Raw genomic sequence first — 22,811 nt, 5'->3', positions numbered from 1 at the left:
GCATCGCCTTACCTCTCTTAGGAGGTGTGCAGTCACCTGATGACTGAGGAGAGTCAGAGCTAACCCAATGACTGCATCCGGGTTGTTGAACTCTAACTTCGTACGTCTGGCATAGGTCTGGACTTTACGTTTAAGAGGTCTTGAGACCTGAGACCAGCGTTTTCTCCCCGAAATTTCTTCTGCAGACGAGCAGAAAAAAAAAGGGCTCAATCGTCTGCGGGTGGGAGTGACGGTCTCTGTAAGACACGCCCGCAACCACCGAGGATACTTCTGTGCGCCGATCAAGGCCTGCCGAACCCTTTTGCCCTTCGACATTGCTTCTCCCCTGGGCTTGGGAGCTTGCAAGAGGTCCCGGACTGGGAGGACGACTGGCACGCACAGAAGTACCCTCAAGCACAACACTGACACACTTTGCGCTAATCACTTATCACTTTTGATTTTCTGTTTGCACTTATTTCACTGAACTCGAAACTTTAAGTGGTTGTATCTGAAACACGCAATTCTATCCTTTCTCAAAAGTTAGTAATTGCGAAAACAGAATTACAATGTAACAGAAAAATCTAATGAAAGATAAATAATTCAGTGGCTGGAAAGAGACTAAACACTAGATCAAATAAACTACGTTTAAAATCTCTCACCGCATAAAGCTTGAGAACAAGAAAAAACTCTAGAAACGTTTACCTTCTTCCCCTAAAGAGACTAGGGAGAAGAGCAAAAACGATAACAACGTTACTCGCTTGAACGAAACGTTTATCCTCCTCTTTCTCCCTCCGTCTCTATCTCTCTCTCTCTCTCTCTCTCTCTCTTGACTTAGAACCTGAGAGAAGAGCCCAATCATATATATCGTTAAAACATATTATTGTTAAAGGAAAAAACTGAAATATTTCCCAAAATGAAAAGTTCCTTTATTAGAATTAAAACCATTAAGTTAAGAAAGAATGAACAAAACGCTAGACACGGTTACTCTAACTGCAACGTGACACCGTGAAAATTCTCTCTCTATCGTAACGATAGAGCGCAAGTTGAACGTTCTGAACGTCAACAACTGCAGAGACAAAACAAAACGTTAGTTCAACTTTGAAAACAGTACGAGACTATCAAAGAAATTCTTTCAAAAACATTAAAATAGCATAATATGTTAACAGGTAAAACCGAAATGACGGGCTCAATGTTAATTAACTTCGGTACCAAGAAAAGACCGCCTACTATTAGGAAAGGTCGAATATAAACAAATATAAAAATTAATTTTAATAAGTTTATAATAAAAGGAAGTTAATCGAAGAGGCCTATAAAAGGCGGAGAGATATAAAATAAATCTATAACTTTTGTTAAGCAAAATTAAGAAAGAGAGTCTATACTCTCTTAGACACCAACACTTCCGTCTAAGGGAAGGGTCGGCCATTTAAAGGTGAAAGAGAGTTCATACTCTCTTCGTCACCATAATTAATCAAATTAATTCCAAAAGTTAGCTAAGCTAATAATAAAACTTCCTGAATAGCGAAAGCTGAAATCTTAGAGCAATACTTCACCAAAAACCGTGAACAAGACTCCAAAATTATAAGCGTATCCATGAACGTCTTGCCGGAAGCACGACAGAGGAAAAATTGAAGTGGTGTCAACAAGAAGTACTGCAGTACCTGGCCACAGGTGGCGCTTGTGAGTACACCCCCCTCTTGTATAGCGATCGCTGGCGTCCCTTCCGTAGAATTCTGTCGGGCAACGGAGTTGACAGCTACATGATTATCGGGTAAGTTTAATATTGAAAAATACAATATATTCCTTACCAGAAAAAGTGTTCCCCTACACTTGGAATAAAGTTGAAGTCTGTTCTAATCTTTCCCGTTTCGATCTCGTGGAACTTCGTTTCAACACTAAGATGCTGAGTTTTTCGGGCGCCTTTAACAGTGATCCAGTGTAAAAGCCAGCTGTAAGATTTGTCACGACATGGAACCTCTAGAGTCGTCATATAATGCCGACGAAACAAGATGAGGCCTACCTGTTGATAAATTTTTGAAAATTTGAAATGTAAATTCACTAAAATGAGTTGTTTCCAAAGCATTAATATGACCATCAGTCAAATATTCATCCACAAAAATTACTTATTATAAAAATTTAAGTAAAGGCTAATATTTTCATATCAATGCAGAGAGCATACAGTACAGTTATAAACAGAAGTACTGTATGAGGAGCCTATGTTATCATCAGAATGAATAATTATCACAAATCTTTAAAGTAATTTCAATTTCCCTTAAGTAGCATACAGTACAAACCTAAATCTTTTAAGTAGCAATGAATGTATGTCTTATGCATGAGCTGAAACAGCCACTGAATCTTTAGCAAAGTAGGGAGGTATAGGGGGGGGGGTCCTGCATGCCCAACTGTATCTTGTCATTTTTTTACCTTTGCCTCAAGAACCTTCCTAGTTCTCCCTACCCCCCCCCCCCCTACACACACACACTATTTCCTCTATTCAACCTCTTACTGAAAGTCCTGAACAAACTGCGGACTTCTAAGGAAACAGCAGCTCTAGTGGATTCCAAAGAGGAACTGGTATCCTATTGTTCTGGAACTCAAAACCCCCAGGTCCCTCTGCCATCCCTCACTCACTCACCTGAGTGTACAGTCCAGCCCTTCACAAGGTACAAAACATGTGAGATAGAAAGTTTGTAATCTTGAAGAAACAAATTTAAATTTACCACATGATTACCCTCTATGTGCTCCTGCTGTTTAGTGAAAGCACTCACGCAAGACAAAATAAAACAAACCCTTATTATTATTATTATTATTACTAGCCCAGCTACAACCCTAGTTGGAAAAGCAAGATGCTATAAGCCCAAGGGCTCCAACAGGGAAAAATAGCCCAGTGAGGAAAGGAAATAAGGAAATAAATAAATGATGAGAATAAATTAACAATATATCATTCTAAAAACAGTAACAGCGTCAAAACAGATATGTCCTGTATAAACTATTAACAACGTCCAAAACAGATATGTCATATATAAACAACAAAAAGACTCATGTCACAGAAAAGATCCAACAGTCGAAAGAGAAGCAATAAGTACGCCCATACTCTGCTGCCAAAGACAAAAGTGACATGATACAGTCAGGCAGGTGTGCGACTCTTCCCACCTACCTCCCACATCTACCATGTCAAAAGATTCAGGGGATCTTCCAACTTGCGCTGAAGACATACAGTACTATATAAAAGTCAATGGTTTCTGTACAGTTGGCTTCATTCATTCCGGTAGATTTATGTCTCCTTAGCTTCCCCTGAAGTGTACCGGAATTAATGAAGGCAAGTGTACATGTAGTCAAAAATACACAACACTAAATATTTTCTCACCATATATCCCTTCCTAAGGATTGCTGCTCCTGCTCCAACTCCAAACAAACCGAAGCCAGCACTGAAGTATGGATTATCCGCTAAGGACGACACCAAATCTTGTACCCCCATGATGATGATCTATGGGCATCACTGCTTCACGTCAGGTATTTTTCTGAAAGTAACAACACTGGAATGATGAAGAGACCTTAACAAACTTTCCATATCATCCTGGATTCCACTAAGATATGTATTCACTGCTTTCCCATTTTCTTTGCAGTAATTATTTAAGTATAATTGGGGCTCAGGCTTCAATATAGCATGACAAATATGCCTAAATGAATTGCAATATTAAAAAAAAAAAAATCATTGTACATTAGAGTGAAAAAGAATAAATTTTACTTAGGAAATTGCAGAGATAAGAACTTGTATTTCATTACACAGAAAGATAAGTAGGAATACATGGTCACATGGACTCTTGAAACACATTTCCACCGAATGTAGATTTACTCTATGAATAGGATTAAATAAAGGTACGATTTCAAGTTAATACAGGAAGTGCATTCTATATGAATTGGTAGTAGCCTACCCTACACTATTAAGGATATAGACACAAACAACAGGCTGTCTCATATCTGTTTGACTAAGAGAGCAAGAACAGGGTGTTGAGTGTAACAAATGTAAAGGTTGAAGACTTTCAATAATTAATGACACACCCTCCAAGCTTAGGTTAGGCAGAAATGTGATGTTTTGATAATTACTGATAATGGTGCCCGCATAAAGATTTACTTGTCAACTTGTGCGATAAAACAAGCATGATAATTATGCACACTGAGTGAGAGAAAGGTTTTAAGATAGCGTAGCACTATACATATATTATTATTTAAGCCTTTTACCCCCAAAGGACATACTGGTACGTTTCACAAAACTCATCCCTTTATCCCCATGGACGTACCGGTACGTCCATGCAAAAAACTGCTATTTACATTTTTTTTTTGCATATTTTTGATAATTTTTTTATAAACTTCAGGCTTTTTCCAAGAGAATGAGACCAACCTGACCTCTCTATGACAAAAATTAAGGCTGTTAGAGCAATTTTAATAAAAATAATCTGCAAAATGTGCTTAGAAAAAAAGTAACCCCTGGGGGTTAAGGGTTGGAAAGTTCTAAATAGCCTGAGGGTAAAAGGGTTAAGAGATTGGAACTCCTTCAAATATACTACTGTATTTTGAACACCATATCCTACGGTTGGAAACAAATAATAGCCCAAGTTCATAATTTAATAAAAAAAAATTCCCAATTTTAACCTTGTGACAATAATTTCCCACTTTCTACAACACCAGAATCTGTTTGCAATCACTGTCCAAGTGGCCAATCAGAACCATTTTCACTATCACGAGACTTTTTACAAACCAATCGTCTGACACTGTAAAGAGATGCTATCTCCATCATTTGAACTCTGAACTTCCTTATATTTTGGTTTGTGAGGATCTCAATGTTTCGATTATAACAAATATACAGTCACTACCTTTTCTAAAGGGAAAATGGATGTTATTGGTGTATTTATAAGGCTTTTGAACATTTTTGTAAGTAATAACTATCGGAAAGTTATACTTTTCAAGTTTTAATGGAGATGTGTCTCGAAAACCAAGTTTCTGAGGAGAAGCTGATTAGGAAAATGGTTTTATTTTACATTAACACAACTTTCCCAGAATGATTTTAATCAACATACTTCAATAAATCATTACTAGCGCATTCATTTAAATCCAGAACTATGAATTGATAGGTAATAATAACTTAGGCAATCAATTTCTAAATTATAATTGATAATTAACCCCATTATACTAGCTCACAGGGCTATCGTCTGCAGCAAAACATGCTCCACTTGCCAGAACATAGGAGCAACGAAATAATAATTAATCGCGATCGAAGCGAGCATACTAGCTCAGCTCACAAGGGAGTATTTTGTAATACAATGAACACTGTTAAGGACTCCACATAAAATGAGATGGAAAGTCACATTTCCTATCCCTTTCGCCCCCAGAGGACGTACCGGTACGTTTTTGCAAAACACTGTTATTTACATGTTTTTGCATATTTTCGATAACTTTATGAGAAACTTCAGGCATTTTCCAAAAGAATGAGACTAAGCTGACCTCTCTATGACAGAAATTAAGGCTGTTAGAGCAATTTCAAAAAAAATATATGGAAAAATGTGTTCAAAATTTAACCTTATCTTGGGGGTAAAAGGGCTATGCACCCAGAAGTCCTGGTAAAAGAAAGTTCCACTGTTTTGACCGTGTTTCATTACTATTACTGTACTCGATTTCGATTACGGTGACTGTTGAAATATGATGACTGGTTTTTTACAGTGATGACTGGTGGAAACAACGTTTAAAAACGTTAATGGAAATATCAGGCAATTAAATAAGTAAAAGGTATATTTTAAGGCGTTTCGAACATAATTAATGAGGATATCTAGCACAAAACCATAGTTTTCCAATTATGGTAGTCGATTCACCTTAACTCAAAAACTAAGGACTTCCACAAGAAATCGTTATCAAAAACATTAAAAACACCTGTATTTATACCGTAATCACGTTTTTTTGAAGTCATAAAATATATTGTTAGCTTATGTATGATAGCGGCCACCTGTATGCCACATGTATGTATGATAGCGGCCGACTAAGAATACGGTCATGTAAGGGGGTTGCAAGGGGGGTTAGCCCCCAGATAGGTAAGTAGGTAAGGACACGGCTTGTAGGTTAGGTTAGGTGTTATTTTTGTGTGGAGGTTTTGCAGAAAAATGGACTAGAAAATGAAAAGAAAATTACCATTTTCTATACATGCAGGAGGAGCTGGCCGCTGATAAACAAAATCGGGTAGTTTGTAGCGCTACGGCCAAGCGTCATAATTTGCTTATTATCGCTCCGACTGTTATCTTGTATAGAATAAAAACGTTTGGAAATGGTCTACGGATCTTAAATATATTGTGTAAGGGGGGGTCCTGGGGGGGGGGGCAGCCCCCTGGGTAAGGACACGACTTTTAGCATAGGTTAGGTGGGTTTTTTAGGTTAGCTTCTCCCGTCGTACTCGTAGGTAAGGAAACTTGTGTAAGGGTGGGGGGGTCCGAGGGGGCAAAGCCCTCCTGGGTAAGGATACGGCTTTTAGGATAGGTTAGGTGGGTTTTTCAAGTTACCTTCTCTCGCCAAAATCGTTTTTAGAACGACGGCCATAGCTCAGAATATTCCCGTTTTCTACGGAATCTGGCCATCACCCTACAAAGGCTCCAAAAAATCTCCATATATTGTTCTAACATCAAAATTTACCGGGAAAATAACAGAAATAACGCCTACTTTGGATAAGCTAAGTTAAGGTGGAAAATAAGATGGGCATAAGGCCTACGTTGCATTAGGATAAATTAAGGTTGAAGATAACACAGGAATTAGGCCTACGTTGGGTTAAGAAGAGTTAAGGGGCGAAATAACAGGCACAAGGCCTAAGTTAGGTGAAGGTAAGTTAAGGTGAACAATAACACAGGCATTAGGTCTAGCTTAGGTTAAGGTAAGGTATAGACGCTAAGTCCTGCATGTATGGACTGGCGTCCTAGATTAGGTTAGGTGGGAACCTTTAGATAGGTAATACCCATATCTTCGTTTATTTCATGAATGAAATGTTTCCTACCATAATATACATTGGTTTAAAAGTCTTTATAACTTGAAAAATGTCGCCATATACATTTTATCGTCTTCAGAATCCTTCAATTGGGCTACCGAACTACCCCATGCCAAGATCGTGACATACCTTAGAATTAAAGCTAAATCTACTTTATTAACGTAATACTAATTAGTAAATGCTGTCTTACCATTTTTATTCTACTCTAATATGCAGGTTAATTATATCTGGTTGACAATGTGCCATTAATTAAAATAAAAACTCATCAAACTACCGGTGTTTACTATTTGGTTCAGCTCGAGTCGAGTGTCACAGTCAGGTGTTCAAAGTCAGTAATGTTTCTCATTCTCAAATTATGAATTAAATATTAACTATTTTATTGCGTTTTTTTTATCCCTTATCAAAAATAATTTGTTCTCATTATCAAATTCTTATGAATTAAAATTTATTACTAGTTTATAACAGGTTCTGCTCGAGTGTGACAGTCAGGACTCAGGTGTTCAAAGTCAGTAATGTTTCTCATTCTCAAGTTCTCAAATTCTTATGAATTAAATTCTAACACTATTTTAAAGCGTTTTTTATCCCTTATCAAAAATAATTTGTTCCCATTATCAAATTCTTATGAATCAAATTTTATTACTACTTTATAATAAGCATTTTTATCCCTTATCGAAAGTCATTTGTTCTCATTCTCAAATTCATATGAATTAAATTTTAACACTATTTTATTACGCTTTTTTTTTATCCCTTATCGAAAATAATTTCTTCTCATTATCAAATTCTTATGAATCAAATTTTATTACTACTTTATAACAAGTGTTTTTATCCCTTATCGAAAGTCATTTGTTCTCATTCTCAAATTCATATGAATTAAATTTTACTGCTATTTTATAGCGAGTTTGTTTCATCCCTTATCGAAAGTAATTTGTACCTTTTATATACTGAAATTAATATCAAAGTAAGTGACGTAGATTTGATATTTTTCAAATATGTATTAGTAAAATTTTTCTACTTATGTTTTTATTCCTTATCTAAAATGCTCCAGTGTCACAGTCAAATGTCTTAAATCTCATTACCAAATTCTTAGGAATCAAAATTTTACTACTATCTTATGGCAAGTTTTTTATCCCTTATCGAAAATAGTTTTTACCTAGTATACACTCAAATAAAAATCAAATTAAGTGACGAAGATTTGATATGTGTTTAAGAATGTTAATAGTTTATATATGACATGTCTGTTTTGACGTTGTTACTGTTTTTAGAATGATTTATTGTTAATTTGTTCTCTTCATTTATTTATTTCCTTATTTCCTTTCCTCACTGGGCTATTTTTCCCTGTTGGAGCCCCTGGGCTTATAGCATCTTGCTTTTCCAACTAGGGTTGTAGCTTGGATAGTAATAATAATAATGATAATAATAATAATAATAATAACAATGAATAAAATTTGACTAATGAAACTTTTCATTCTGTATCTAAAGCTTAATGTGTAGCCTACTGAGTAATATTGAAATTACTATCACACTAATTGAAACATACTGATATGTGCTAAACATTAAGTTGTATCTAAAGTTTAATGTGTAGCCTACTGAGTAATATTGAAATTACTATCACACTAATTGAAAAATACTGATATGTGCTAAACATTAAGTTGTATCTAAAGTTTAATGTGTAGCTTACTGAGTAATATTGAAATTACTATCACAGTAATTAAAACATACTGATATGTGCTAAACATTAAGTTGTATCGATTCTACGCAAAATATTAGCTGGAAAACATTAGAGGCATTATGGTTACGGTTCACTTTCCCTTTGCCTACACAGACACCGAATAGTCTGGCCTATCCTTTACAGATTCTCCTCTGTCCTCATACACCTGACAACACTGTGATTACTAGACAATTCTTCTTCACCCAAGGGGTTAACTACTGCATTGTAATTGTTCAGTGGCTACTTTCCTCTTGGTAAGGGTAGAAGAGACTCTTTAGCTATGGTAAGCAGCTCTTCTAGGAGGACACTCCAAAATCAAACCATTGTTCTCTATTCTTGGGTAGTGCCATAGCCTCTGTACCATGGTCTTACACTGCCTTGGGTTAGAGTTCTCTTGCTTGAGGGTACACTTGGGCACACTTTTCTATCTAGTTTCTCTTCCTCTTGTTCTGTTAAAGTTTTTATAGTTTAAATAGGAAATATTTATTTTAATATTGTTACTGTTCCTAAAATGTTCTATTTTTCCTTATTTCCTTATTTCCTTTCCTCAATGGGCTATTTTCCCTGTTGGGGCTCCTGGGCTTATAGCATCCTGCTTTTCCAACTAGGGTTGTAGCTTAGCATTTAATAATAATAATAATAATAATAATAATAATAATAATAATAATAATAATAATAATAATAATAATAATAATAATAATAATAATAATAATAATAAATAGAAAATGCAGAAAAGCCTTTGTATGATTATGGGTGTACCTTAATTAATTTTGATTACTTGTAATCTGCATTGTTTTGGTTTCAGTATGATATTCATAATGACTTAAACACTAATTGAATATTTTTTTTATATATAGTAAAGTTAGCTGGAAATAACAGTATGCTGTGGTCTAACAAAAATTATACCAAAGAAAGAATATATGCCATACAAACAAAACGATAATGACTGAGTAGTAATATTTAGTGAGGTGAATTTTTTCCATAGACCCTTCTAGTAACATGTAGTAAATTATTATTATTATTATTACTATCCAAGCTACAACCCTAGTTGGAAAAGCAAGATGCTATAAGCCCAGGGGCTCCAACAGGGAAAAATAGCCCAGTGAGGAAAGGAAATAAGGAAATAAATAAATGAAGAGAACAAATTAACAATAAATCATTCTAAAAACAGTAACAACGTCAAAACAGACATGTCATATATAAACTATTAACAGCATCAAAAACAAATATGTCATAAATAAACTATAAAATGACTCATGTCCGCCTGGTCAACAAAAAAGCATTTGCTCCAACTTTGAACTTTGCTTTTCTTTTTATTTGTTAAGAATTATGCCTAGACTCATAATTTCTCTTGTTTCTCGCTGTTCATTTCACAAGACAAGTTTATTCGTACCCTGTTAAATTAAAAATAATCATTTATACTATTTGAATCTATCTACAGCATATGTATATTATATAATAAAACATCATTTGTTTAACTTTTACCGTCTCTTTATATGAATCGTAAAAAATATATGTGTATTTTCCCCTGAAATTGTCGTTAAGGTCAACTTACTTTTTGTGAACAAGATAGCCTTCTCTGTATTCTAATGACTTATTCTTTTAATTTATTTGTTTTTATTACAAATTTTTATCTTCTAATTCTTCTATGGCATATTTAAGAGCAATACTGGCATGATTTATCTCTGTAACGGCATCCTACCTGAAGAAGATAGCCTTTTCTGTATTCTAATGACTTATTCTTTTAATTTATTTGTTTTTATTACAATTTTTTATTTCTTCTAATTCTTCTATGGCATATTTAAGAGAAATACTGGCATGATTTATCTCTGTAACGGCATCCTACCTGAAGAAGATAGCCTTCTCTGTATTCTAATGACTTATTCTTTTAATTTATTTGTTTTTATTAAAATATTTTATTTCTTCTAATTCTTATATGGAATATTTAAGAGAAATACTGGCATGATTTATCTCTGTAACGGCATCCTACCCAGTGTTGCCAGATGGGTTAGTGTAAAAATCCCTAAAAGTGATAAAAATCCCCATTTCCAGAACTATATTGTCTTCTAATACAGAAATTACTCGCTATACTTCATGTAATTGTAAATAAACTAATTGCAACAATATAAAGGTTTACTCATCGCTGTTTCTTCTTCATAGATATATGAACAGAATATCGTCAACAGTCATCCAAAATCTAAGGATAAATTCCAAAATGTAGGGATAAGTCTCCAAATCTAGGGATAAATACCCATATCTGGCAACCTGATCCTACCTGACTTTGTATGTTCTTGTAACCCAACTTTCTATTCAAGATTGAAAGAGGAAGAAGAAGGTCCTCTGTGTTTTCATCACAACATTACTTGTATTTTCTGGTAAGTTTACTTTATTTTTATTGCCTGCTGTTATAGATTTAAGTAAATGAGGTTTAATTGTAACAATAGATATCTAGTTATCATGATGAAGTTAAAATGGAAAGTTGTAATAGTCAAATGACGTAATAAATGGTCTATATCAACCTCTATAGAGGTCTACCCCATAGGTGTCCTACCACGCATATTGCTGAATTTTACTAATACTAGAGCGAAAGATTGGTAGCTTATGGATGCAATACTTATGGGGGTGTATGTATGATAGCAGCCGGTATTATTTTACTGTATTATTATGCCTAACTTAGAATGCGGCATTGTAAGGGGGCTGTTAATACCCCCCGTTAGGTAAGTAGGTAAGGACACGGCTTGTAGGTTAGGGGGGTAGTTTGTAGCGCTACGGCCAAGCGTCCTAATGTGCTTATTATCGCTCCGACTGTTATCTTGTATAGAATAAAAACGTTTGGAAATGGTCTACAGATCTTAAATATGTTGTGTAAGGGGGGTCCGGGGGGGCGCAGCCCCCGTGGGTAAGGATACGGCCTTTAGCATAGGTTAGGTGGGTTTTTTTAAGTTAGCTTCTCCCGCCAAAATCGATTTTAGAACGACGGCCATAGTTCAGAATATTCCCGTTTTCTACGGGATTTGGCCGTCACCCTACAAAGGCTCCGGTTAGGGTGGAAAGTTTAGGTTAGTTAATGTCCATTTTTAATGAACGCGTTAGGAACTGGCCGCTGATATACATAGGCTCCATAGGTACTTTTCATAGGGGGTCGTATGCATGATGACGGCCATACCCCATATCCTCCCTATTTCCAGTCCCATCGCTAAGATACAGCTGTCTAAGGGTGAGCTCTGCAGGCCGTTAGGTAAGTAGGTAAGAACGGGTTTGTATGTTAGGTTAGGTGGGGAAGTTTTCGTGTCTGTTATACAAAGGCTCCTCATAAGGTACCGAAGTTTACAATAAGCCCGCTACTAGGTTATAGAGTGTTATAGTTATTGAGAATTATAAAGTCGAGCTTTATCACCTCTAGGTTAACTAGAGTGAATCTATACCCACATGCCATTGCCAATAAACCTCGAAACCTCGCTAATGCCCCCTGCTTTCCGTAGTTGAATATAGGCTACCTAGGATACTGTGTTCTTACTTGTCTAATATCCTACCATCATAACAGTACTTGGGCAAAGTTATATCATAATTATGTCCATTTATATTATTATAATTATTATTATTATTACTTGCTAACCTACAACCGTAGTTGGAAAAGCGGGATGCTATAAGCCCAAGGGCTCCAACAGGGATAATAGCCCAGTGAAGAAAGGAAAAAATACAAGAGAAGTTTAAGAAAAATAATTACAGAATAAATCTTTCTTATATAAACAATAAAAACTTGAAAATAATAAGAGGACAATAACTTCCAAATAACAAAAGGAAGAGAAACAAGATAGCATAGTGTGCTCTAGTGTACCCTCAAGCAAGAGATCTCTAACCCAAGACAGATTAAAACCATGGCTAAATGCATGGGGGGCGTATTTTAATTTCAACCTATAAATGGTCAGAATCTTTCAAAATTTACTTAATATTTCCTGTAATATAATAGTTCTAATGAAGGAACTATGTAAAATATTGTATGAAGAAAGGTAGAAACAATTATTTTAATACTGTTGAGATTATTTTTAAATCCCCAATCAAAGTGAATTAAACCAACATCATGGACTTTTGTGAATTGGAAAATTCATTATCTTGTCTACAACTAATTTCATTGATGAAATGACTTTAAATATATCTGGCAAAGTTAGAATGAGGGAAATTTGATTAATCTAAGAATTGTGGAGATTGTTTTTACCATAAAATTCTCATGGTAATTCCCAATTGAGTGTTAAGATGTTAAAAGATATTGACAAGTATTGGTTCCAACTTCTAGCCAACAAAGGGTATTTAGTGATGAGTATGGGATCGATGATGTGTACCGTAAGCTTTTGAATACCGCATCTGAAAGGCTAGAACGTTGACTGTAAAGGGCCAGCCTCACCATGACAATAGGGTTCATTTCATTATAAAACTAATTTTACCTATTATTTAACTGCATGTAGTTGTAGTTACATTAGAATTATAGTAATATATTATAAAATAGACTACCTAGACTTTCTGCCCCAATGAGTAAGGGCATTGCTTCCTTGGTAAGTTTTGCAAGGAATACTAGATTCTAATCTTTACTAGTGCTGGTAACAGGGGAAATACTTATTATTATTATTTGCTAAGCTACATCCCTAGTTGGAAAAGCAGGATGCTATAAGCCCCGGGGCTCCAACAGGGAAAATGGCTCAGTGAGGAAAGGAAACAAGGAAAAATGAAATATCTTAAGAAGAGTAACAATATTAAAATAAATATCACTTTATAAACTTAAAGACCTGTTCATTGTGGATTCACATACTGTACTTCTAAAACAAAATCCAAAGTGCTGTTAAGATGTGCAGAGCAAATTTTAAGTTATTGCCATTAGCTAACCATATAAAAATATGGTATCTATTAGTTTTATCATTAACCCTTTTACCCCCAAAGGACGTACTGGTACGTTTCACAAAACCCATCCCTTTACCCCCATGGACGTACCGGTACGTCCTTGCCAAAAAATGCTATAAAAATTTTTTTTTTTTCATATTTTAGATAATTTTTTGAAAAAAATTCAGGCATTTTCCAAGAGAATGAGACCAACCTGACCTCTCTATGACAAAAATTAAGGCTGTTAGAGCAATTTAAAAAAATATATATACTGCAAAATGTGCTGGGAAAAAAATAACCCCTTGGTTGTTAAGGGTTGGAAATTTCCAAAGAGCCTGGGGGTAAAAGGGTTAATTTGGCTGCCTAGCGTAACTCATGGTGTAGATTAGATAACCCTAGTTGGAGTGACTTAATTCCTTTGTGCTTTTCCACTTTTTCAGTTGCATCACAAAGCTTGCTTGGCCACGGAAAGGTATTTGATTGCCTATACTAATGGCCTTATCTAGTAAATGAAAGAATAATTTTTGAAAGTGCGGTTTCACAGATTACCCACCTCTAAAGTTAATCAACTTTATTTTGTCAAGAAATTGAAAGTTTGCAATGTGTTTTATATGAATGATGGTATATTCATGTCCAATTGTATAATAGTTAAGAAAAACATTTACCTAACTTAATTAATTTTTTTAACAAGTGTACTGCTTTATTGCTTATTAACCAAAACTCTAATGCATGTATTTACAGTACAGTATGTTGGTTTGGTTTGCATACTGTGAAAAACTCTTAATTGTTCACTTATTCATTTACATTTTTTTTGTAGTTTTAATATCTCCAATTTTGTGTTTTAAGATAGTCTTTCGTATGTGAGGAAGTGTTATTATAATTGTAATTCACACGTCATGGTATTTACCACTTGCTAAAACCTGGATTAGTTCCCACATTTAAATTGCTTTCATTATAGTGTTTTATATTGTGTGATCTTGGTTTTTATGAGCCATATTACCTATAGTCAGCCGGACTGTTTGTGTTTTGAATATACTATAGATGATTAGGTCATAGTTATCTGCAGTTGGAAATGTGCTTTATTTTCAGAACAAAACCCATGTGTGTTGTGCTTAAACATTAAAGAGGCTATAAAGTACATAGAATCAGAAAATATTCTTTGTTCTTATGCGGCATACATACCCTTGTCTTTTACTTAGGGAGATCGTTTTGGCGCACGCTGAAATCATTTATTGAAGTTGGATAACGAGCGGTTATTCAACTGGTGAAGAGCTCCGTAACCTCTCTAGTCGAGGAAGACTCACTTTTGCTTCGGCCGTTGTTGAGTACAGACATGCAAAACTGCTCTTGCTAAAATTCGTTGGAGTCAGACTGGGCAATACCCAAGTAAATGCTGAGGTAATCTGTCACCACTGCTGTATCCTCGGGGGGCGTGATTGCTGCTGCCGGTGCTGTGATTATGCCTGCAGATCTGGTAATAGGGATTATGCTGCAGGGGTTAGGAGAGCGAGGATAGACATCAGCAGGTTTTTCAGGCTTTGTTAGTGCACCAGGAATCCCTAGTGTCCTCTACTCCTTGCCGGAGACTGAAGGCCCTTCAACTGTGACCGTGCATGCTTATGACAACGAGTTTGGGCCAAGAAAGTTTTGGGCTTCTTTAGGTCTTTTCGGTAAGTTCTCCGTGGCTTTTTTGAGGGAGTTGGTAGCCAAGGCTACCTTTCCCCTGGTACCTCTTGTGCATCCAGCTGTGTCCTAAAAGTCCATGGAGACTCGGATTCTGGCTCTTCCTTCTCAGATGAAGAGGAGGAAGAGGTTGAAGTCAAGTAAAGTTTGCCATAGTTGTAGGGATAGGCCTCCCCACGATGGAGAGAGAGGTGTATGGCCATGTACTGTACGCTGGGGGCAACCTCCATCTCCCTTCCTTCCAGGATGCTGAGCACCCGCTCCTTGCTCTATCGATGAATTGTCACTCGGCTTGGTAGAAAGCATGGCACCATTCGAGGCCGTACTCGAGCACATGTATGCTTTATTGGGACAAGTGTGTGGGGTAGAGGGACCCAAACTAATGGTCTAACAAAGCTTGCTGTGCCTCGGAGCAGGGAGCCGGTGGTTATCCCTATGCCTCAACCCGCAGTACAAGAAATACTAGGTACCTCTCGTGGTGCTGTCGTGTCTTTTGGTAGGATGCCCTCTCCTGTTGCCATCAGCCTGCCCAAGTTTAAATCAGCCCCCAATTACGTTCCTTGTTCTGTCTCGTTGACATGGCTTTTGTCTGGGTGGGTGATCAGAAATTTCACTGTTCCAGCAGGTCAAGATCCTGCCAGCCCTACTATCAAGGTAGTTGAAGTTCTTTACAACAGAGAATGCTGCATATACCGGTAGTTTATATATAGAAGGTCTGTTTTAATGTTGGTACTGTTTTTAAAATATTTTACAGTATTTTAATTGTTCGTTACTTATGATCTCTGATGGTTTATTTCTTTGTTTCCTTTTCTCGCTGGGCTATTTTTCCCTGTTGGAGCCCTTGGGCTGCATCCTGCTTTTACAACTAGGGTTGTAGTGTAGCTAATAATAATAATAATAATAATAATCTGCACCTCTATAAGTAGACCTGTCAGTTTATGCTCTGACAGGGTGACGGGACTTTTGTTGGAAAAACTCATGGTGAATGGCACAGTCTTTTAAGCGCCTCTGAGTCAGCGGTTGTGGAGACTTCAACCTTGGCTTCTCTCCATGCTGTTTCTTGGTTTGACCAGTGGTCCGGAGTAATTATACAGTACTTCTCAAAGTCGACAAGGTTATCAACCCCAGAGGTGGTGGAGGAGTACAAGAGTCTTCTGCTTTTTTTGGGGGGTGGGGGGGGAGGTGGTCACTTTCCTGGCCTACTTTACAGCAAACCTGTTGGCTAACTTGAAATTTGAAGAGGCAGTATGCTGTAGTCTCTCACTTCTCATAGTAGGTTAACACGAAGGTGGCCTTGGCGTTGCGGAGCTCATTGGTGCGTGGTGCTATGCCTCTCATGATGGAGAGTAATAACATAGTTGGCGGTGAATTCATGTAGGACTGCTTTGCAGGATTCCCTGATCCATCAAACTGTCACCTTCAAGGGCCCTGGACCTTTAAAGGGGGCAGCGGCCAACCTTTAGGTTTGGTCAAGCCTGTAGGATTGAGATTGGGGAAGGGCTCTGCAGAGAGAGAGACTTCATGATTTTGGTAGATCTGAAAGACACATACTGTACTTTCAAGAGCCTGTTCATCAGTCTTCTTAAAAGTACTTCTGCTTTACCCTCTACAGTTAGTGTATCAGTTCAAGACACTGCTTTGTTATGTATATGGAAGGTGTTCACTCGGGTAGCCATTTAGGCCCATTTGCGAGGGATACGTCTGCTGATGCATCACGATCAATTGATCCTGCCCTCCTTGGGGAGGCAGTTGCTTCAGGATCAAGATCAAATTCTTATGTTTTGCCAAGATCGGGCAATTGTCATAAAATGGGAGAAGTCCAATCTCATACCCAAGGTTAAAATACAGTACCTGGGCATGCTGATAGACTCGGCAGCAGTGAGAATCTTTCTCACAGACAATCGCATCAACAGGTTCCCATGAGTTTTTCTATCCTATGAGGAACAAATATGCCATTATGGAGTGTCGGTGGTCCTCGCTTCTTGGCAGATCATGCACTGAACACTTTTAGGGAAGAATTAGAACCTTCCACTTTTAGTTTCAGGAGACTTTAACCTCCAGCAGTGAGTGTCCCTAATTAAAGGATGAGGGCTTCTATTCTGCATAGGAATGAATAACAAATTTTAGAGGTAATTTATATTTTTTTAGTTCTTTAATCCCACTGATCTATTCAACCACCCCTCTAAGTCCTTGGCCGAAAGATCAAAAGTGAGTATTCTTTAACTGGAGAGGGGCGGAGCTCCCCACCAGTTGGATAATTTCTCGTCTTCTAACTTTAGTAATGATTCCATCTCATGCCAAAACTATCTCCATAATTAAGGGATTTTGGTTTGTATAGCTAGGAAAAATATAAATGACCTTGAAAATTTATTGTTTGTAAATAGAAATTATAATAGAGCAACTCGTTCTATAATTTTTAATACATCTCTATGAGTTATCAGTACAAGTTTTAATATGTATACTGTACTTTACGTTTCCTAGCTACTAGATTTCGATGTTGGGTAAAGTTGCGTTGTTAGTTAATAACATCCATTATTAATATTTTATTATAAGTTTTCATGTTTAAAACAAACTTATGATTTACTGTATTATGTACAGTAAATTGCAGATACATGAATCAAATTGCAGTACTTTCTTAAAGCATGCATTCGTTATAGTTGTATCCATGTAAAGTGTTCTGGGGACCACTTGTGATTCAATTTTTAAGGGTCAAATAATCTGTTTGCAGTATAGTTGTATACAGTACGTATTTGTCTTCTAATTTTTTTGCAGAAATACATTACAGTATTAGTATTTCAGTATTAAATAGAAGAAATTCATGATGATTGTAGTTTTATTTTATTGATAAATTACAAAAAAACATTATAAAGGACCATCTTTATTCATTTCTTCTGTTTACTAGATACTAATAGATGATTTATAGAAAGCCAGTATTGTTTTTTTTTTTTATTTCAATTCAATTTTGTTTTGGTAGTGAACTGCTTCAAATAGGTAACATATATAACAATCACTGTCAGACATATGTGTTTAGAGGTTTTTTTAACATTAACCCTTTTACCCCCAAAGGACATACTGGTACGTTTCACAAAACTCATCCCTTTACCCCCATGGACGTACCGGTACGTTCTTGCAAAAAAACTTACTTAAATTTTTTTTTTTTTGCATATTTTTTATAATTTTTTGAGCAACTTCAGGCATTTTCCAAAAGAATAAGACCAACCTGACCTCTCTATGACGAAAATTAAGGCTGTTAGAGCAATTTAAAAAATATACTGCAAAATGTGCTTGAAAATGAATAACCCCTGGGGGGTTAAGGGTTGGAAATTTTCAAATAGCCTGGGGGTAAAAGGGTTAAAACACTTTGAAATAACTTTTTTTTTCATGAGCTTAAAGGCAGCTTTTTTTGTTTTTCATTAGGCGAGTCATCAGATCCATCTCATCACTAAATCACCATCATGAGTGGCGCCAACATGACAGCAAGTGACGACAAGTATGTGTTTTTTATGTTGAATTTGTTTTGCTCTTTTTGTATCCTACAATATTGCTTCTCAGCCATACTCAAATCCCTACTTCTCCTTATTTGAGGAAAGCCTAAATTTCCACTATTGTAAGAAATAACAATTGGTACCTGTTATTTATTTGTGATTGCCAGTGCAAGTGATTTATATTTGTTTGTTTAGTTTGTAGATTACTTTTTAAATATTTAACTTAGCCGGTGAATATATATAGCTGCAACTCTGTTGCTCGACAGACAAAAAACAGTAAAAACTCGCCAGCGATCGCTATACAGGTTGCGGGTGTGCCCACCAGCGCCAACTGTCGGTCAGATACCATACTCGATGTAAACAAAGACTCAATTTCTTCTCTGTCGACGTGTCGACAAGACGTACTTTACTCGCTGTTGAAACCTGGAGTTTTTCCCATCATATTTGGTGAAGTACTTTAATTTGGTTTTGAGCTTTCGCAGTGCAGGGTTTTTCTTCAAATAAATCCTTGAACTCTTTTTTGTATCGGATTCATTGTTGATGACTTAGATCGTTTTTTGGAATTTTCCCTTGACCAATTCAAAATGGCTGACCTTTCACAAGTTCCCAAGTTCAGAAAATGCAAAGCTAGGGACTGTCATAGGCGTCTTCCAAAGGCTTCTCTCGACCCTCACACTGTTTGTTCCAATTGTCGGGGTAAAACCTGTCAATTGGAAGATCGGTGTGAGGAATGCGTGGGCCTTTCGGAATTCGATTTTATCGAATTTGAGAAGTATACACGCAGACTAGAGAGAGATAGGGTAAGGAGAAGTTCTTCTAGGTCGGTAGATTTTTCCTCTCCTCATGCCCCTCAACCTAATCCTTCCCCTGTAGTGGTTGTTCCTAACCCCCCTCCTAGCACTCAGGAACCATCGATGGCTGACATGATGCGTGCTATCCATGCCTTGGGGGAGAGAGTTGAGTCCCTTGCAAGTGACCGCAATCAACTCATGGCGGATGTTAAGGAACTAAAGTGCCAAAGTGCCGCGGGAAGTGATAAAGTGCCTAGTGTTTCTCAAAGTGTTGTGAACAGTGTTGCGCTTGAGGGTTCGTCTGTTCGTGCCTGTCGTCCTCCTAGTCCGGGACCTCTTGCAAGCTCCCAAGCCCAGGGGAGAAGCAATGTCGTACGACGCATGGGTTCGAGAGGCCTTGATCAGCGAACAGACGTTCCCTCCATGGTATCAGGCGTATCTCCCCAAGATCGCCCCTACCTACGTAAGACGAGAGAGCCCGTTTTTCCCTCGTCGTTTGAAGGTGTTTCTCGTAAGAAACCTTGGACCAAGGTCTCACGACCTTTGAAACGTAAGTCGGTCCCTTCAGGACAAGTCCAACGTCCCGGTTGTAGCCACTGGGTCAGTTCGGACTCGTTGCCGTCATCTGATGACTGCTCGCCGACTAAGAGAGGCAAAGCGGTACCGCCTCAGTCGCTCACCCCGTCTGTTGCCGCACCTGCTGCCGTAGACCCTAAATGGGTGTTGCTGCAGGACATGCAGTCCAAGCTTGCGTCCTTGATGGAGGACTTTAATGCGGAGAAGGTTGCTGCTGAACCTTCTGGCCAACAACCATCCAAGCGGTCTGTTGTGCGTCCTGTTGACGCTGAGGTAACTTTCTCGCGTCTACCAGTTGGGGTGGTACCTCCACCGATGCGACCCAGTGTGGGTTGCCAGCCGCACGTTGACGTTAGGCGACGCACGGAGGTGGTTGTTGACGTTCAGGACGTTCAGCAACCATCAGAGGTGACTTGTTTTGACGCGGTGCGTCAACCTCCGCAACCCGGTATGGTGTTGACTGCACAACCCAGACGGTCTAAACAGTCTCGGGTTGACGCTGTGCGTCCTCGCGCACCCATGGTTGTTGACAGTTCACAGACTGTGCAGCAGTTCCATGACGCTGCGTCCGGCTCCGTCACGCATGCACCAGTGCGACCGGACTCAGCGAGCCAAACGTTGCCCACTCCGTTGCCGTTTCCTCATCAGTTTATGGATGAGGAACTATCAGATGAGGACGTTGCTGAACCACAAGAGGATCAACCTTCAGAACTTGACGAGCCCAAGGCAACTCAACCATCATTGGACTTTAGAAAAGTCATGGCTGTATTTAAGGAGTTGTTCCCTGACCACTTTGTTTCTGTGGCTCCTCGTTCGCCGCCGTCAGAGTTTGTATTAGGCGTGCCTGCTACCGCACCTGCCTTTACTAAACTCGTTCTCTCTCGCTCATCCAAGAGAGCTTTGCGGCTGTTGGGAGACTGGTTAGAGTCTAAGAATAGTTTAGGGAAGACAGCATTTGCCTTTCCCCCATCTAAACTCTCGTCTAGATCGAGCGTCTGGTATGCCACGGGAGAAGTTCTCGGCTTGGGAGTTCCTGCCTCTGCCCAGGGCGACTTCTCAAGTCTTGTAGACTCTCCCCGCCGCCTTGCCATGAGACGCTCGAAGATTTGTTGGTCACCATCGGACCTGGACCACCTTCTTAAAGGGATATTTAGGGCTTTCGAAGTCTTTAACTTCCTAGACTGGTGCTTAGGAGCCCTGAGCAGGAAAATCTCTTCTGCAGATAAGGATGTTTCCTTGCTCATTATGTCCTGCATGGACAAGGCCGTCCGTGATGGGTCCAACGAGCTAGCCGCCTCATTCACGTCCGGAGTCCTGAAGAAGCGAGAGTCTCTCTGTTCTTTCCTGTCTGCTGGAGTGAAGCCATGCCAAAGATCTGAGCTACTCTTTGCTCCCCTTTCCAAGTACCTGTTTCCTGAAGTTTTGGTATAGGAAATTTCCTTATCTTTAGTTCAGAAGGACACCCACGATCTAGTTGCGTCCTCGGCTCGCAAAGCTCCCCCTTTGCCTACATTGTCTGCTAAACCGAGGATAGACACTCCAGCGTCTCGCTTTATTCCGCCCTTTCGTGGCAGAGCCTCCAGCAGAGGAGGTGCTCGTGCCGAAGGGAAGCGAGGGAAGAGGAAAGGATCCAAGTCCTCTAAGGGCAGAGTCTGACTGCCCGCAACTTCAGACAGCAGTAGGAGCCAGACTCAAGAACTTCTGGCAAGCCTGGGAGAAGAGAGGTGCAGATCAACAATCTGTGAAGTTACTCAGAGAGGGGTACAAAATCCCTTTTGTACGCAAACCCCCTCTAGCGACGTCCCCCATCGATCTCTCTCCCAGGTACAGAGAGGAAGAGAAGAGACAAGCCCTGAAACTGGAAGTGTCTCTTTTGCTAGAGAAGGGAGCGGTGGTCAAAGTCTCGGACCTTCGATCACCGGGATTTTACAACCGTCTCTTCCTAGTATCAAAGAAGACAGGAGGTTGGAGACCGGTGCTAGACGTCAGTGCTCTGAATGTCTTTGTCACAAAGACGAAGTTCACCATGGAGACCACAAAGTCAGTCTTAGCAGCGGTCAGAAAGGAAGACTGGATGGTCTCGCTAGACCTAAGGGACGCCTACTTCCACATCCCCATTCACTCAGACTCCCAACCTTTTCTGAGATTCGTCTTCGAAGATGTGGTTTACCAGTTTCGGGCCCTGTGCTTTGGCCTAAGCACAGCTCCTCTCGTATTTACGAGGCTGATGAGGAATGTGGCCAAATTCCTCCACTTATCGGACATCCGAGCCTCCCTTTATTTGGACGACTGGCTTCTCAGAGCCTCTTCCAGTCGTCGCTGTCTGAAGGATCTCAAGTGGACTCTAGATCTGACCAAGGAATTGGGACTCCTAGTCAATTTGGAAAAGTCGCAGCTGGTCCCATCCCAAACTATTCTGTATTTAGGGATGGAGATTCACAGTCAAGCTTTTCGGGCTTTTCCGTCGGCCCCCAGAATAGATCAAGCCCTGCTATCCATCCAGAAGATGCTGAAGAAAGAACGCTGCTCAGTCAGGCTGTGGATGAGTCTGGTAGGGACGCTGTCATCCCTGGAGCAATTTGTATCTCTAGGAAGACTACACCTCCGTCCTCTTCAATTCCATCTGGCTTTTCACTGGAAAAAGGACAAGACGCTAGAGGCGGTCTCGATCCCGATTTCCGGAAAGATAAAGTCTTGTC

General features: G+C 38.7%; 2 protein-coding genes across 6 annotated transcripts in view; one reads left to right on the top strand and one right to left on the bottom strand.

The window, feature by feature from the left end:
* The window catches only part of LOC137615454 (mitochondrial chaperone BCS1-like), a 29,484-nt gene extending 22,154 nt beyond the window's left edge, over positions 1-7,330 (bottom strand). For 2 of the 4 annotated variants that reach the window (XM_068345335.1, XM_068345334.1), the window contains exons 1-3: positions 7,188-7,322; positions 3,344-3,497; positions 1,785-1,996 (exon numbers count right to left, since the gene is read on the bottom strand). In XM_068345335.1, the coding sequence (XP_068201436.1) occupies positions 1,785-1,996; positions 3,344-3,454 (323 nt within the window). In that variant the 5' untranslated portion in view covers positions 3,455-3,497; positions 7,188-7,322. Of the gene's footprint in view, positions 1-1,784; positions 1,997-3,343; positions 3,498-7,187 lie in introns of all 4 variants that reach the window. The other 2 variants (XM_068345336.1, XM_068345337.1) reach the window with 2 other exon arrangements.
* Positions 7,331-10,997: 3,667 nt separating this feature from the next.
* Positions 10,998-22,811, top strand: part of LOC137615451 (COP9 signalosome complex subunit 7b-like) — a 35,477-nt gene continuing 23,663 nt past the window's right edge. For both annotated transcript variants that reach the window (XM_068345330.1, XM_068345331.1), the window contains exons 1-2: positions 10,998-11,080; positions 18,678-18,750. In XM_068345330.1, the coding sequence (XP_068201431.1) occupies positions 18,716-18,750 (35 nt within the window). In that variant the 5' untranslated portion in view covers positions 10,998-11,080; positions 18,678-18,715. The remainder of the gene's footprint in view (positions 11,081-18,677; positions 18,751-22,811) is intronic.

The sequence above is a fragment of the Palaemon carinicauda genome, chromosome 21, assembly GCF_036898095.1.
Source record: "Palaemon carinicauda isolate YSFRI2023 chromosome 21, ASM3689809v2, whole genome shotgun sequence".
Taxonomy (NCBI): domain Eukaryota; kingdom Metazoa; phylum Arthropoda; class Malacostraca; order Decapoda; family Palaemonidae; genus Palaemon; species Palaemon carinicauda.
Note: the sequence above shows the minus strand (reverse complement) of the source record. Positions and strands in the feature narration are given on the sequence as shown.